This window comes from Symphalangus syndactylus, chromosome X (genome assembly GCF_028878055.3).
Source record: "Symphalangus syndactylus isolate Jambi chromosome X, NHGRI_mSymSyn1-v2.1_pri, whole genome shotgun sequence".
Taxonomy (NCBI): domain Eukaryota; kingdom Metazoa; phylum Chordata; class Mammalia; order Primates; family Hylobatidae; genus Symphalangus; species Symphalangus syndactylus.
Genome location: NC_072447.2, coordinates 87,027,398 through 87,044,845, shown reverse-complemented (window position 1 = coordinate 87,044,845; position 17,448 = coordinate 87,027,398). Strand labels below are relative to the sequence as shown.

General features: G+C 35.6%; 1 protein-coding gene across 3 annotated transcripts in view; it reads left to right on the top strand.

Moving 5' to 3' along the window:
* BRWD3 (bromodomain and WD repeat domain containing 3) overlaps positions 1 to 17,448 on the top strand; it is a 141,507-nt gene that overhangs the window by 112,938 nt on the left and 11,121 nt on the right. For all 3 annotated transcript variants that reach the window (XM_063634255.1, XM_055266825.2, XM_063634256.1), the window contains 13 exons: positions 4 to 111; positions 3,200 to 3,324; positions 4,081 to 4,163; positions 7,019 to 7,130; positions 7,920 to 7,981; positions 8,088 to 8,243; positions 8,893 to 9,013; positions 9,798 to 9,923; positions 10,044 to 10,122; positions 11,731 to 11,787; positions 12,836 to 12,976; positions 14,283 to 14,357; positions 15,962 to 16,114. In XM_063634255.1, coding sequence (XP_063490325.1) covers positions 4 to 111; positions 3,200 to 3,324; positions 4,081 to 4,163; positions 7,019 to 7,130; positions 7,920 to 7,981; positions 8,088 to 8,243; positions 8,893 to 9,013; positions 9,798 to 9,923; positions 10,044 to 10,122; positions 11,731 to 11,787; positions 12,836 to 12,976; positions 14,283 to 14,357; positions 15,962 to 16,114 — 1,398 coding nt within the window. The remainder of the gene's footprint in view (positions 1 to 3; positions 112 to 3,199; positions 3,325 to 4,080; positions 4,164 to 7,018; positions 7,131 to 7,919; positions 7,982 to 8,087; positions 8,244 to 8,892; positions 9,014 to 9,797; positions 9,924 to 10,043; positions 10,123 to 11,730; positions 11,788 to 12,835; positions 12,977 to 14,282; positions 14,358 to 15,961; positions 16,115 to 17,448) is intronic.

Genomic DNA, 17,448 nt, shown 5'->3' with positions numbered 1-17,448 from the left:
TAGCTTATTTATTTTAGGCAAGGACATGAAGCTTATGTTCGGGCTGTAAGGAAATCAAAAATATACAGTGTTAATTTACAAAAACAGCCATGGAACAAAATGGATCTCAGGGTAAGTTTGCCAAATTCATAAGCTATGCAATGGAAGTAGCTTTGGAATTAAATTGCTTGCCCATGGCTTTTTTCCTCAGTTTTATGCATATTTCACTGTTGATTGTGTATCCAAGATAAGATGATGTACTATACTCTTGTAGAACTGAGTATTATGGATCACATTTTATATGTTTCTCAAAATTTGTATGCTATTTTCTATTGTCTAGTCTATACTAGTCCATAATTAGAGCAAAGCAGGAGTTCCCCTTTGTGGATATTTCCCTAATCAGCAACTTTTTACCTTCTGGAGCCTCCATAAGCTGAGTGTGTAGACTATAAACACTCTCAAGGTTCTGACAGCTTTGGTATATATTAAATGTGATAAATCACAAGAAGCCCAGAAACTTTTGGTGTTTTGTAAAATAGCTGTTTTGATATATTACCCTTGTAGCTACATATATAATACCCATGTGGCTCCATATTTTATGGCGAATGATTTTGTCAGTAAATATTTCATTCATTTGTACATATCTATGTGTATATATATGCACACATGCACATACAGACAGACGTAGGTATACATACACCACCATTTCTGCCTAGGTTTATGTGTGTTTCATTTTGGTTTTCTGAATAAGACAGTAAAGGGCCATTTTATGATAGTTTTCCAGGTAAATGAAGAGTTGTGTGATGATTCTTGACAGGAAGGATATAAGAGAGAATATGTATATTTATTTATTTATTTTTTATTTATTTTGAGACAGAGTCTCACTCTGTTGCCCAGGCTGGAGTGCAGTGGCCCTATCTCAGCACACTGCAACATCTGCCTCCTGGGTTCAAGCGATTCTTTTGCCTCAGCCTCCTGAGTAGCTGGGATTACAGGTACATGCCACCATGCCTGGCTAATTTTTTGTATTTTTATTGGAGACAGGATTTTGCCACATTGACCAGGCTAGTCTCGAAGTCCTGACCTCAGGGTGATCCACCTGCCTCGGCCTCCCAAAGTGCTGGGATACAGGCATGAGCCACCGTGCCCAGCTGAGAATATGTGTATTTATTAAGATAAAGATTTGATTTAGATGTTTGTAAAACTTTTTATTAATGTCATCAGGTGCTAAAGTAGCTTATCAAGTGAGCTTTACATAATCATCTTCTGGAAGATAGGGACAGCTCCCATCTATTCTTCATCAAGTAAAAGTTGAGTCTTTTTTAGAATCAGAGGATTGAATAAAACATGTGATTTCTTACTCTTTCTTTTTTTTTTTTAAGACAGAGTCTCACTCTGTCACCCAGGCTGGAGTGCAGTAGAGCGATCTCGGCTCACTGCAACCTCCGCCTCCCAGGTTCAAGCAATTCTCCTGCCTCAGCCTCTCAAGTAGCTGGGATTACAAGCACCCACCACCACGCCTGGCTAATTTTTGCCTTTTTAGTAGAGATGGGGTTTCACCACGTTGGCCAGGCTGGTCTCGAACTCCTGACCTCAGGTGATCCACCCGACTTGGCCTCCAAAAGTGCTGGGATTACAGGAATGAGTTAACGCACCCGGCCAAGTTCTTACTTTTTATCCTAATCTTGTTGTCGTAGGAAATTGTAGGAGCAGCTTATATGTGGTAAAAGAGCTTGTGCTTTGGAATAACACCTGGATTTCAATTCTAGCTCTGCTATATGCTAGTATATAACTTTAAGCAGGACCCTATACCTATGAAGATCAGTTTTGCCATCTGTTAAATGTGATTAATAATCAGTAAATGTGTATGATTGTTGTAAGATCATATCCAGAATCTATAAGGAACTTCAATCAACAAGCAAAAAAACAATCTCATTAAAAAATGGCAAAGGACATGAACAGACACTTCTTAAAAGAAAATGTATAAGCAGCCAACAAACATGAAAAAATGCTAAAACATCACTAATCATTAGGGAAATGCAAATCAAAGCCACAAGATACCATCTCACACCAGTCAGAATGGGTATTATTAAAAAGTCAAAACAAACAAACAGATGCTTGTGAGGTTGTGGAGAAAGGAGAATGCTCATATACTACTGGTGGGAATGTGAATTAGTTCAGCCACTGCGGAAAGCAATCTGGAGATTTCTCAGAAGACTTAAAGTAGAACTACCCAAATTCCATTACTGGGTATATACCCAAAGGAATATAAATTGTTCTACCATGAAGACACATGCACACGCATGTTCATCACATCACTATTCACAATAGCAAAGACACGGAATCAATCTAGATGCCCGTCAGTGGTGGACTGGATAAAGAAAATGTACGTATACATCATGGAATACTGTGTAGCTATAAAAATTGAGATCATGGCCTTTACAGCAACATAGATGGAGCTGGAGGCCATTATCGTAAGTAAAACAGCTGAAAAACAGAAAATCAAGTACCACACGCCCACACTTACAAATGGGTACTAAACAGTTGGTACAATTGGACATGTAGATGGAAATGATAGACATTGGGGACTCCAAAGGAAGGGAGTTTAGGAGGGGGATATGGGTTAAAAACTTAGCTATTTGGTACAATGGTTACTATTTGGAGGATGGGTACACTAGAAACTCAAACCCCACCATTATGCAATATATCTATGTAACAAACCTGCACGTGTACCCCAGGAATCTGAAGTAAAACAAAAACAACAAAAAAGATAATGTTGTAGACATTAAAAAATGTAAGTCTTTACCCCAAACATGTACATGTACATATATACCTGTATGCTTACATACTGTATTTTTGCTAGGGGAGTGATTTTTAACCAGAGCATCATACTGCACTAGGGAGTTTTTCCAAAATAGATATATTACTGAGCTATACTCCAAACATAGAATTTGATTCTATAGGTGTAGGATTTCGGAACATTAAATTTGAAGCATTTCCCCAGGTGATGTGGCTGCTCGTCCTTGGTTTAGAGCCTTGCACTAAACTACAACCTGCTATTAGGAGTTAAGAGCCATGTCTTATTACCTTTAACACTTAGTGTAGTGCCTGGCATTTAGAGAATTTTCAGATAATAAATTGTTCAAGTAATAATGAAGTATTATGCAAATGTTAAATAATTATATTGAAAGTAATAATTTATTGGTATTCTCATGAATAGGAGCAAGAGTTTGTTAAGATTGTAGGAATCAAATATGAGGTTGGCCCACCCACACTGTGCTGCTTGAAACTTGCATTTCTGGACCCAATTTCAGGCAAAATGACTGGAGAATCTTTTTCCATTAAGTGAGTAGTTATCTCTGGGTCTCTGTTTGAGTATGTGTATTTTAATACCTATTGTATATTTCACAGAGTACAGGGCTCAATGAGAGAGAAAACACTATAGCATTCTTTACTACAGGGTTTAGAATTATAAAGACCAGAGTTTAATTCCTAGTTTATTTCTCCATTTTATTTATATTTATGTGTGTGTGTATGTGTGTGTGTGTGTGTGTGTGTGTGTGTGTGTATGTATTTATGTTATGGATAGTTACATAGATAGGGTCATAAGCAAGTTACTTAACTTCTCTGAATTTATGTCTTCATTTGTAAAATGGAAATGCTAATCTCTTCCTAAAGATTGTTGTGAGTAATCAAAGACAAACCTTTATAATTCCCTAATTGAATGTTTGAAACATGGTGGTTGCTTTTATTTCTGTTAATGATAATAGGAATAATAAGTGAGAGGCTCTTTATGTGAAGTTGAGTTTAAAATGTAAGGAGATTAAAGAACATTAATTCATACTCCTTAATATAAAATACCTCATATTAAGGTTTATAAACCTGTATTGGCATCTTTATAATTTTAAAGTAATATGACAGTAGGCAGGGCACTCCCAAACAGGTCAGAGAAGGTGATGTTTAAGTAAAGGCATTTCTAGGGACTGTGAGGTTTGCAAAATTTTCTTAATGGGTCTACAATAAACATATATCCTTGGACATTTAGTAACATATATTGTTATATCTCTATATTGATTCGTATGTGCTTTATTTTCTGTATAGGTATCATGACATGCCGGATGTCATTGACTTCCTTGTGCTACATCAGTTTTATAATGAAGCCAAAGAAAGGAACTGGCAGATTGGTAAGTATAGAATTGTTGTTTAATAACTATTAAGCTTATGTACAGTAAGTAACTTTTTAACTGTGATTTAACAGAAATAAACTAGCTTATCATTTAGCTGAAAACAGCTATCAGAGAAACTAGAAAACTTAAGTTAAAATTTCCTTTTAGTTATTTCTTATGCACATTGTGTGTGGCATATAATCTCTAAACCTTCTGCAAATACCTACTCTATTAGTATACAAATAGGAATATAAAGAAAATTCTCAAATGTCTGTTGCCCTAAAATAGAGCACTTTACACTTAGGTTCTAAAACAGATGGTTACTGATTGTGATTTGTTTCCTTTTTTCCTTCCTCCATCCTTGTTTCCCTCCCTGTCACCTTCCCACCCTCTTTTGCTCTTTTACCCTTCCTTCTTCTCTTTTTTGATTATAAAAAGCAGTACAGCAATAATGTAAAGGAAAATATTTTAAAATTTAAATAAATTTGCTTATAGCTCTATTGTATAACAATACAATACAGAACATAAGGATTTTTAAACTATCGACTTTTTTGCACACTTAATTACTTGGGCCTGAATTTTAAAAATCTAATTGTAGCCATATGTATTAGTTCATTTTCACACTGCTATAAAGATACTACCTGAGACTGGGTAATTTATAAAGAAAAAATCATTTAATTGATTTCACAGTTCCACATGGCTCGGGAGGCCTTAGGACATTTACAATCATGGCAGAAGGCAAAAGGGAAGCAAGACCTTCTTCATATGGCTGCAGGAGACAGAGAGTTAGAAGGGGAAGTGCCACACTTTTAAACCATCAGATCTTGTGAAAACTCACCATCACGAGAAAAGCATGAGGGAAACTGCCCCCATAATCCAATCAGCTCCCACCATGTCCCTCCCTGGATGCGAGGGGATTAGAATTCAAGATGAGATTATGGTGGGGACACAGAGCCTAGCCATATCATTCAGCCCCTGGCCCCTCCCAAATCTCATGTTCTCATTTCAAAACCAATCAACAGTCCCCCAAAGTCTTAACTCATTCCAGCATTAACTCAAAAGTCCATGTCCAAAGTACCATCTGAGACAAGGCAAGTCACTTCTGCATATGAACCTGTAAAATCAAAAGCAAGTTTGTTACTTGCTAGATACAGTGGGGGTACAGGTATTGTATAAATACTCCCATTCCAAATGGGAGAAATTGGCCAAAATGAAGGGACTGAAGGCTCCATGCAAGTCTAAAATCCAGCGGGGCAGTCAAATTTTAAAGCTCCCAAATGATCTCCTTTGACTCCATGTCTCATATCCAGGTCATGCTGATGCAAGAGGTGGGTTCCCATGCTCTTGGGCAGCTCCATCCCTGTGGCTTTGCAGGGTATATCCCCTTTCCCAGCTGCTTTCACAGGCTGGCGTTGAGTGTCTGCAGCTTTTCCAGGCGCACAGTGCATGTTGTCGGTGGATCTGCCATTCTGGGGTCTGGAGGATGGTGACCCTCTTCTCACAGCTCTACTAGGCAGTGCCCCAGTGGGGGCTCTGTATGGGGGCTCCAACCCCAAATTTCCCTTCTGCACTGCCCTAGCAGAGATTCTCCATGAGAGCTCTGCCCTGGCAGCAGACTTTTGCCTGGATATCCAGGTATTTCCATACATACTCTGAAATCTAGGTGGAGGTTCCCAAACCTCAATTCTTGACTTCTCGGCATCTGTAGGCCCAACACCACGTGGAAGCCATCAAGGTTTGGGGCTTACAACCTTTTGAAACAACAACCTGAGCAGTACCTTGGCCCCTTTTAGTCATCACTGGAGCTGGAGCAGCTGGCAAACAGAATACCAAGTTCCAAGTGTGCACAGAGCGGGGGGCAGCCCCAAGAAACCATTTTTTCCTTCTAGGCCCTTGGGCTTATGATGGGAGGGGCTGCCTTGAAGAGCTCTGACATGCCCTGGAAGACATTTTCCCCATTTTCTTGGTGATTAACATTTGACTCCTAGTTACTTATGCAAATTTCTGCAGCTGGCTTGGATTTCTCCTCAGAAAATGGGTTTTTCTTTTTTAATGAATCAGTTATCAGGCAAAATTTCTGAATTTTAATGCTCTGCTTCACTTTTAAAGATAAGTTCCAATTCCAGATTACATCTTTGTGAATACATAAAACTGAATGCTTTTAACAGCAGCCAAGTCACCCCTTGAATGCTTTGCTGCTTAGAAATATCTTCTGCCAGATACCCTAAATCATCTCTCTCAAGTTCAAGGTTTCACAGATCTTAGGGCATGGGCAAAATGCTGCCAGTGTCTTTACTATAGCATAGCATGAGTGACCTTTACTCTAGTTCCCAATAAGTTCCTGATCTCTATCTGAGACCACCTCAGCCTGGACTTCATTGTTCATATGACTATTGGCATTTTGATCAAAACCATTCAACAAGTTTCTAGGAAGTTCCAAACTTTCCTACATCTTCCTTGATTTACAGCCTGCCTTGAAGATCTGTAATATAAAAACTAGTATGAAGAGATTTTTAAAGAAAGCTAAAAGCAAGATAGAAGAATCAACTGCATTTATGTACATATGTAATACAATAAGAAGTGTGCCTAATGATGATGCTAAGTAATTGAAAAAAGTTAAATTATGCTTGGTAGTATTTATTTAAGATGTGGTCGTATGTAATTTATTTCAGAAAGATTTCTACCACTTGGAAATCAAAATACATGAAGAGGTTAAAATGTAAAATAATCACTTATCTCGAAAACCTAGATGGAAGCTTCTGATAATGCTAGATACAATGTTACTTCTGTTGTCAACAAAAAGTAGTAATTTAGAGTGGGAACAGAGCTAATATTCTCAAGAGCATCCTTTTAAGAATTTTGAAACATTATAGGTGATAGATTCCGCAGTATAATAGATGACGCCTGGTGGTTTGGGACTGTGGAGAGTCAGCAGCCTTTTCAACCAGAGTATCCTGATAGTTCTTTCCAGTGTTACAGTGTTCAGTAAGTATGTTTATGATCTTTTATGCCTAATATGATATTGTAGTAGTATGTGGACTTTTAATAACCTGCACCAGGAGTAAGGCCCTTTTATCTGACTTATCTAGTCTCACAATACCTGTACCTGTAAAGAAGAAATTTGACGGTAAAATGCTCAGTTCTTCCCTTGTTTTAGTCAAAGCAAAGTTCTTTGTTTTCTTTGACTAAAACAAAGGAATAACTAAACACTTTATTGCTACGTCTTTTGTTGTCTGCATTTTCTATTAACTATTTCTACTTTAGACAAGAATTGCAACTATTTTTTAGTGGGAAATTCGGAAACTAATTTACTACTTAAAGTAATTGTTATTGCTGGAAGATAGCAATGAATATTAGTACTTAGTCTTTTGTTTAGTCATATTAATTCTAGGCAGAGGTGGTTGCATCATGTTTGGAAGTACTATTTGTTTGCAACATTTACTTTAGTTCTTCTTGAAAATCCAGAGTTGTAAGATTGCTAATGAGTGAATCCTCTCAAGAATGATAGAAGAAATGTTTATTCTCTGAGGACTGACTTTTAGTCTCCATATTGACAAAAAGTAGGCTTTCTGCCCTCTAAGTTTCATAGCGATGGACCATGTTTTCTCTATTAGAAGTTTATTGTTATCTGTATGTAACCAGAGTTGTACTTTCAAGACAACTGTATTGCCCTTTTTCAAATTTCACCCCCAAGAAGTCATGTAAAATTGTGGTAGTATATGAAAGGAAGTACTGTATGATTAATTTGATTTGCATCTTGTTATTTTTTAATAGCTGGGACAATAATGAGAGAGAAAAGATGAGCCCCTGGGATATGGAGCCAATTCCAGAAGGAAGTAAATATACTTTAAAAAATGAATTATAATTCTTTTAAAAGTAAAATGGTAATCACATGATATTGGAAAATAATTTTTTCTAATTTTTTTTTTATCTTGTACCTAGCTGCCTTTCCAGATGAAGTTGGTGCTGGTGTTCCTGTCTCCCAGGAAGAATTGACTGCTTTGCTATACAAACCCCAGGAAGGAGAGTGGGGGGCTCATTCCAGAGATGAAGAATGTGAACGGGTTATTCAGGGCATCAACCACCTTCTTTCCCTGGGTATGATGAATGTGAAAAATTTTAGGAGCATGCAGGAGAGCTAGGAAAATCAGCAGAATTTTTAAGTTCTACAAAAGGATATGCAGTTTCTCACTGTACACTTCAGTTTTAACTCAAGAAGCACAGTAATTCTAGTTTTAATATTAGCAGTTTTATATGCTTGGCCAAAGTAATAACTGATAATTTTTTGTTTAGCAATTTGGGGGATAATAGTGAAGGTAACTATATAAGTGTCTTTTTCCTTTTTGAATCACTTTGATTCTCTAGCTATTCCCTGAGCCTGACTTTGGATGGGTTTCTTGGTAAGGACAGTGGATGAGTAATGTATTTTATCCACATGAGTAGTTAAATTTTCTAAAACATGTCACTTGAGAAGTTTGGCATTTATCTAGGAAAGACAGAAATCTGAAGTTAAACTCAGTGCTCCTCTAATTTTGTTTTACCTGATTTGAACCAGTGTATCATGCATGATTCATAGATATGATGTCCAAATATAAAGAATAACGTTCTGTTTGTATAATGGAATCCTCATGGTTTTAGAAAAGTAGTATATTACCCTCCCTTCTTGTTTATATATGAATAAATGTTTGTTACCATGAGATGTTAATGTCCTTTATAGCTACCTTATTTGATTTTTATAATTTTGTAGATTTTGCCAGCCCTTTTGCTGTTCCAGTGGATCTCAGTGCCTACCCCTTGTACTGTACTGTAGTTGCTTATCCAACTGACCTCAATACCATCAGGCGGAGACTTGAAAATCGCTTTTACAGGTCTGTTTTTTTTATCACTTATTATAAAATTTATAGCTTTATGGCTTTTGCTTTCCTTTTTGAGATCTGCATTTCCATAGTATAACATGATCATCCAAAAGACCCACACCAAAATTTCCCTTAAAAATTTAGAACATTAATTCCCCTTTATGTAGTAGATTCTCACTCTTGGGGACAGAGAAGAAAGGCTGAGAGGAAAATATGGGTAGTACAAATGGTGTGTAAAACAAAAACTACATTTAACTTTAGTTTATTAAAGGCAATTTAAGTGGTTTGTGGATTCATCATTATAAGGTGCTACAGATTTGGAGGATGTTTAAATCCTCTGTTGGAGAATTTGGTCAGAGTTAATTAGATTTAGTTACCAGCCATGAAATATATACAGGAAAGGAGCCAAGTAGTTTTTTTCTTTGTTTTGGTTGGGATGGGAGATGATTATGGGAAGGCTGTAGAGGGCATATCTTGGTCCCTCTGTCATCCAAGTCTCCTACTGACGACAGTATTCCATGACTGGTTAATCTGCCTTTGCATTTGAGAACTGGTTGTATTTTTATAATATATTATTTTGATTTAATATTTATATCATAAAAGTAATTAGGTAAAAATCTGTCATTTTTTATAATCTGTTTTTTTTTCCTGCTCTTCTTGGCTCTTCCCCTGAAAACTAATATTGGAACACCTTTGACACACTATGTTTAAGTACATATTTGTTCCATATTGTATATTCCTAAAATATACTTTAAATATATAAGCCAAGGCTAACAGAGTATTTTTTCTTTCACAGGAGAATATCAGCATTAATGTGGGAGGTACGCTATATTGAGCATAATGCCAGGACTTTCAATGAGCCAGACAGTCCTATAGTTAAAGCAGCTAAAATTGTAACTGATGTCTTACTTCGATTTATTGGGTAAGAAGCAGTTTTAGCTTCCAGAGAGTCTAACTTAAGGTTTTTAAAAAATTTATTTTAAAAAAATTAATTGAAAAATTGTAAAAATTACTGAAGCTATTGAAATGACTTGTTTCTTAGGGATCAGAGCTGTACTGATATACTGGATACGTATAATAAAATTAAAGCAGAAGAACGAAACAGTACTGATGCAGAGGAGGTAAGAATCACAGCATGATTAGTAGGAATGAGTTACTTTTATTTGAAGTACAGTATTATGTGTAAATGTTGTAATTGGCCATGAACAGCAAAACAGATTTTTGAAATCTGGCTGAATACCGGCGTCTTTTAAAGTGTACTTAGATGGCATATACCAAAAATAAAATAGAGCTACAGGGTTTATTCAGAGAGACAGGTGGCCAGTCATCATATTTGACACAGTGGGTGTAAGTGACGAGAAATCAACACTTTATTTTCCAACATTTAGAAACAAGTGCTCAATATTTTAAAAGAATGCTTAGTTGATGGAAATTTCAGTAAGGATTTTATTTTCTATATGCTGTAGAGAAAATATTAAAGTATTTTAAAGTTTCAGGCTTGAAAGTCTAAATTTTTGGTAGTTTCATGAAACTGCTACTCGATTTCCTTTCTGAAAATTTATAAAGATAAACCAGTCTCTTCCGAATGAAATGGAAGTAGTACTCAGCAGACCCTCGTATTCCTGATTTCCCCACTCATCTATGTTTCTAATTTACACAAAGCCGTATTTGACTGGAGGTTATGATAGAAACAAAAACCAAAATAGAGGTTGGAACAATATTGGAAAGTGATAATTCACAAATCTTTACTGGGAAACAATTCATCCCAGGGATGAGTGACTCACATATGCTAGATTGTGTTGCAGTGGCATGAGATATTTTGCATGTTTATATTATTTGTACTGTTAATCTCCAGAGTGGTAAATCTCCAATGCTGTTTTTTAAATTCTTTTCATGAAAATGTGTCTGACTATGAAATATGGTTATTGCAGTTAAATGTTACTTACATAATAAGGAAAACATGATATACCAATTAGATATTATTATAGTTTCTTGAAACCTAAGAAAAACGTATCACTAATATTTTTTATATTTTCTTATATATTCCTTATATTTTCTCTGACCTTTCACATAAATATATTTTAGCTCGAAATTTGACGTAGCAGGAATTTCACCTCAGAGTAGCACTATTTGGGTTAAAATAGAAAACTTAAGTAAAAATGTAACTCAACAGCTTTATTTTATTAGAAAGGAGTACCAATAGCTCATGAGCTACCCAGTGTTTCACCAGCACTAGTGGTGCTTGGGTCTTGACTCTTCATATTAAAAAAGTATCCCTTAGAGAGATACTTAACTGAAATAGATGTCTTTCCTATAGGAAAATATAAATGCATATTGTGTGAGACCTATTTCTTAAAATGTCAGTAGAGTAATCATGAATAATTAATAATTGTATATTAAATAAGCATGTCATATAGAATAAGGTTTTTAAAAAATACTAACACTTAGATACAATTTTAGCAAATACCAACCACTATACTGTTCCCCTCCTTTCTGATTCTTATTTAAAGAGAAACCTTGTTTAATTCTTCTTCCAGTATATTTTCCAGCTTGTACACTGCATATTGGGAAAGTTTGGCATGAGTCTCTCTCTATCTTTTGTTCTACTTGTTGCTCCAGTGGGGAAAGTTAACTGTGATTTTATTTCCCATTTATTTGTAAATGTCCATCTAATTTATATGACTTTGAATGTAACTTAACGTCTTTTCCCACTCTTCTTTTTAATTTAGGATACAGAAATGGTTGATTTAGATTCAGATGGTCCTGGTACTTCATCTGGAAGAAGGGTGAGTAAATAAGTGAACTGCTGAGGAGATATGTTTTCAGGTTTCCTGTGTCAGTGATCCCTAAGACCAACCCCATATTTGGAGAATTGCTAGAAGGATTCTTGCAACTAAGTATATTAGGTATGCTCATTGATAAGATTTATTAGAATGATGCATTAAGGGTGCCCAGTTGAGTCATGGGGGAAAAGACACCGGCAGAGTCTGGAGAAATTTATGTACAGGCTTCCTTATGCTATTATTATCTTTCCCATTTGAGGGGTCACATATTACACTCTTTTTCCAGCATGTGTGTGATTAGAGACTCAGTCCCCAAAGATTTTTCTAGGGGCTGGTTATGTAGGTACCCTCTGACTAGCACGTACTAAGAGAGGGAAATCAGGTATTCAGCACAAATCACATTGTTTATACTGTCTAGGTGCTTTATACTGTCTAGGTGCTTTAACTGTCTTAATAATTTAGGAAGCCATTCAAATGCCAAGTTCCCAAATGCCAGCCAAGGGCCAACCTTGCAAGCAAGCCCTGGCCTGCTATGTTAACTCTTTTGTGCAGACTTCTGCTCTATAATAATTAGACATGTAGTTATTTTATATAAGGGACAATATATTTTGAAATACTGAAAGAGATCATAACAAAATCAAATGGTACAGAACAGAATTTATCATGACAACAAAGAATTTCTGGGTAAAAAAAATCATTCAAGTGTTCTTTTGAGAAAAATATGATGCCATTGTCAAGTATACTTAACTACCGGCAAATATTAAGGCTCTGTAACTTCATCTTGTAGAGGAAAGAAGCATTTGTTCCTCTGTACATTATTTGAAGTTCAGATTTGAGTACTAGAATTCTTGCCATTTCCGTGAATATAATGTCTAGGTTTTTTTGCTCATTAATTATTTTTGCTAGGGAAAATACTGTCTAATTTAAACTAAGAAACTAAAACAGCACCTGCCCTATATATATACAGATAGGTATATTAACATTAGGGACTCATGAGAAAATCAACTGAGTTAAGGAAAGATCTTTTAGATATAACTATTAAAATCTGTAGGTCAAATGCCGAGGCAGAAGACAGTCTTTAAAGTGTAATCCTGATGCTTGGAAAAAACAATGCAAGGAACTATTGAGCCTCATTTATGAACGTGAAGACTCGGAGCCATTTCGACAGCCAGCCGATCTTCTTTCTTACGCAGTAAGCATACAGTTGTTTAAATAATTGTCAGTATGATAATTTCCCATAAATGTCCATGCTAAAATCTAGATAAGAGCAATTTTCTCACCTCTCTTTTCCTTTCTTTTTTTCCAATCTTTTGATTGTGAAAGTAGTAGTGTGATTAGTGTGATTTTTAAAAAAATGCCATTGTGTCTTCAGTGTGTAAATTATATGTTGTAAAACAAAAATTTGAATCAGAATTCATTTGCTGTTCTTTCCCACTTTTATTTCAGATGTTTATTTAATACATTTTACTAACCTCAAATACACCTCTGTACACTGTAGATGTTTGGTGACATGTCAGTCCTGTGTAATTTATACTGAATGTGTTATCAGTATGGCCACTTAGAGTAACCAGTATACCAGTATGACTTTTCTTTTCTTTTTTTAATTTATATATACATTTTTTATTATACTTTAAGTTATAGAGTACATGTGCACAACGTGCAGGTTTGTTACATGCGTATACATATGCCGTTTTGGTGTGCTGCACCCATTAACTCATTATTTACATTAGGTATATCCCCTAATGCTATCCCTCTACCCTCCCCCACCCCCCAACAGGCCCCAGTGTGTGATGTTCCCCTTCCTGTGTCCAAGTGTTCTCATTGTTCAATTCCCATCTATGAGTGAGAACATGCGGTGTTTGGTTTTTTGTCCTTGCGATAGTTTGCTGAGAATGATGGTTTCCAGCTTCATCCATGTCCCAACCCAAATGTCCAACAATGATAGACGATTAAGAAAATGTGGCACATATACACCATGGAATACTATGCAGCCATAAAAAATTATGAGTTCATATCCTTTGTAGGGAGTTTTCTTTTCAATAAAGGTAAAAGGATGAGAACTTTGATTGTAGGATTTCTTTTCTGGGAATGTATCTATTCATTGAAGTAGTACAGATAGCAAATCTATTTTAACTTTTTCAGAGAAGAGGTACAGAACTATTTTAGAAATACATCAGACCATCCTATGAGCTTACTACACATTGGTCTTCTCTGTATACTGTAGGTCTCAGTTGGGAAAAAATATCATTCAAGTAAGGAACGAGATTGTGTTCAACAGAACTTGTTTGCTTGTAGGGAGTTTGGGTAAAATAAATTAGTCTTGTGTTTTTCATAGCAAAGGAGAATGACGAATGTACAATTCCTTCACCTTAAAGTACAGCCAATAAAAACATGGTTCCAGTGTATGGATCTTTGAGACTTAAGTCATAATTGTATTACACGTCTTGATATTTTGTTATAGTTGTCTGGAAACCAGTATATGTTCTTTACCCTAATAGGGTCATCAGGAGCAAGAGGGAGAATCCTCAGAGTCTGTTGTTCCAGAAAGACAACAAGATTCATCTCTTTCTGAGGTAGGCCTGGTAGTCTCTTAAAAGACATACTGATTGTTTTTACTTTTTTTTTTTTTTTTTTGAGACGGAGTCTCGCTCTGTCTCCCAGGCTGGAGTGCAGTGGCGCGATCTCCGCTCACTGCAAGCTCCGCCTCCCGGGTTCCCGCCATTCTCCCGCCTCAGCCTCTCCGAGTAGCTGGGATTACAGGTGCCCGCCACCACGCCCGGCTAATTTTTTTGTATTTTTAGTAGAGACAGGGTTTCACCGTGGTCTCGATCTGCTGACCTCGTGATCCGCCCGCCTCGGCCTCCCAATGTGCTGGGATTACAAGCGTGAGCCACCACTCCCGGCCTGTTTTTACTTTCTAAACTCTCCATACTGTACATGAATCTTTTATAGTTTGTAAAGACTGCCTTCTAACTCTGCTGCCTTTTTACCTTTTTTTGATTTTTTGGTCATTTATTTTTTTGTTCCTCTTTCTGAATCAACATGTGTTCTCAAGATTGTTCTTTGTATCCTCCTTGTAAATGTTTACTTTTTAATGTAGATCTGAAGCTACTGCAGCAGAGTAGAAAACATCAATTACACAATATAATTGTGTCTGTATTGCAGCTGATTATTCCCACTGGGACTTCATTCGGCAAGCAGGCTGAGTCTTTTAAATTTTGGTCATCATACTACACAAGTTCTAACATAAGCCATACTGTGTTAGAATACACTTCTGATTTTTTATGAATTAAAAAAATAAAATATATTTAGAATGTTTGTCATTTCTTCTCAAACTTTGAAAAATATTTTCTCTCTTTTTATAATACCGTTTATCTGCCCCTTCTGGCTTTTTGGCTTTTTCCTAGGAGGGAAATGTGGTGATTTTACTTCTTGATGATTCTAAATACAATAAGGGATCTAATACTGAGTATGGTTTTCACTCTGAAACTTGTTTTTGAGGCTTGTAGCATATATAGGAATTAAATTTCAGATGTAACTCCATCTGATAACCCTAGGAAAATCTTTACTGGATTTAGGTTAAAATGAAATCTTTCCTCTTCCCTAATCAAAATCAAATGAATTATTGACCTATAAGATGGAAGACCTTCGATGAAGCAAAGGTATCACATTGATTTAAAATCAAGCAGAAGAAAGGCACGAACATGACCGATTTGACCTTGACCCTTAACTAATGACACTTAAGTAGAATGTTCTCATAGCAAGGAATCGTGGAAATATGTGCCTAATTTGTAGAGTGGAACAATTTAATGATATGTGAATAATCCCATCTTTTATCATTAAACAGTGTGCTGGGGTTTTGGAGGTTGTATCAGCCTTTAAGCAAGACATGGAAGCTGTAGAGATGAAGCCAAAGGCTATGGATTTTCTATTCTTTACCTTCATAGTTATTTACGGTTATTACAGTGGTGTGAGGGCTAAGGCTTTCCCACAGACTTCTGCTGTTTTTATGAGCCACCAAAAGATGTTTTGGGGTTGTGGGGAGGTAGTTGGCACATTGAAAAGCAATGTGTTTATTTCATGGTGGATTGTAGTAGGTGATACCAATGTTAGTCCCATTGTATTCCTTAATATTGCTATGCAGTTTGAGTATTTAATAACACATTCTTCTTTGTAGGATTATCAAGATGTTATAGATACTCCTGTGGACTTCAGAACTGTGAAAGAAACTTTGGAAGCAGGAAACTATGGTAGTCCTCTGGAATTTTATAAGGATGTTCGCCAAATATTCAACAACTCCAAAGCTTATACCTCTAATAAAAAGTCAAGGGTATGATTATTAGTTGGGTTAATTATCAGGCAGTTTTCTTTAACCAGTTATTGAAAATTGATCCTCAGTATCTTTTTTGAAACATGGATTGCTTGTTAGGCATGCATAAAGATACATTTAGCAGTCATTCTGAAATTAACCACCTTTTCCTTTCTCTTACTTGTCTCTTTACTCTTTAGTAATAAATATTTATAGGTACCAGAGAAAAAACAAGGAGAGGAGAGGTAGTAATTTAAGTACACTTTAATATATCTAATAAGTGACTTAATAAATAGAAAGGTTATTGACAGTGTTAATTTATGTGAAATATTTTTATTAGCTCTGAATATGTATGTTCCATTTATTCTAACAAATAATGAACCATCTTGGGAAGTTGTAACTGCTTATTTATACTCACATTTAATATTTTCCCTATATTTTGTCAGAACTTAAAGTATATTGAGAATAGAAAAATAGTAATTAAGTTTTTCTTTTGAAATCACTGGTATCTGATCAGCTTTTAATCAGTTGCACAGTAAATATATACTTGCCTACTTCCACTTTATGGAAAATGCATTTCCACTAATTTCTGCAAACATAATTTGTTTACACTTGCTTCCCCCTCCCCCACCTTGATCCTGATTGCTAGAGTAACATTTTCTATAGAAAGTTTGGGAAATACAGAGAAGTATAAAGAAGAAAACAAAAATCACCTGTGAAACCTATCACCTATTTTTACTTACAGTTACTGTTTACTTCCAGGATTTTCTACATTAACCTATATCTACATATGCTTACAAATTTTTTAAAATAGTAGATTTCGTATTTTGAAGCATTTTTTGTTACTTAAGTATTATGAATGTTTTCCTGTATCATCATGACTCTTTGAAAACAAGGTTTTTAATGGTATTCTGTTGTGTGGTTGTTTTATGTTATACTAACCAGTGTTCTTTGGCTAGGGATTTAGGTTGTTTCCAGTTATTCGTTTTACATGAATAATGCTATAGGTAATATCTTTAACATTATTGAATGTATTTTTTATGTATATAATTCTGTGATATTTCCTTAGGACAAATTCCCAGAAGTAAAATTACTAGCCAAAGGATGTGTGTCCAAAAGATTGTCCTTTAGAATGCTGTTTCAATTTACATTCTCTCTTGCATTGTATCAGAGTCTTTTTTTCCCTACCTTTTAGAACATTGAATACTATATTTGAAAAACATTTACTTTTAGGTGAAAATGGTATCTTACTTTAGTTATTTGAGAAGAATTTTTCAAGTGAACAAATATTTTGTCTGTAATGATGATGCTTAATACTGGTCTAGGCATGTTTATACCTTTTTTTAAAATATAAA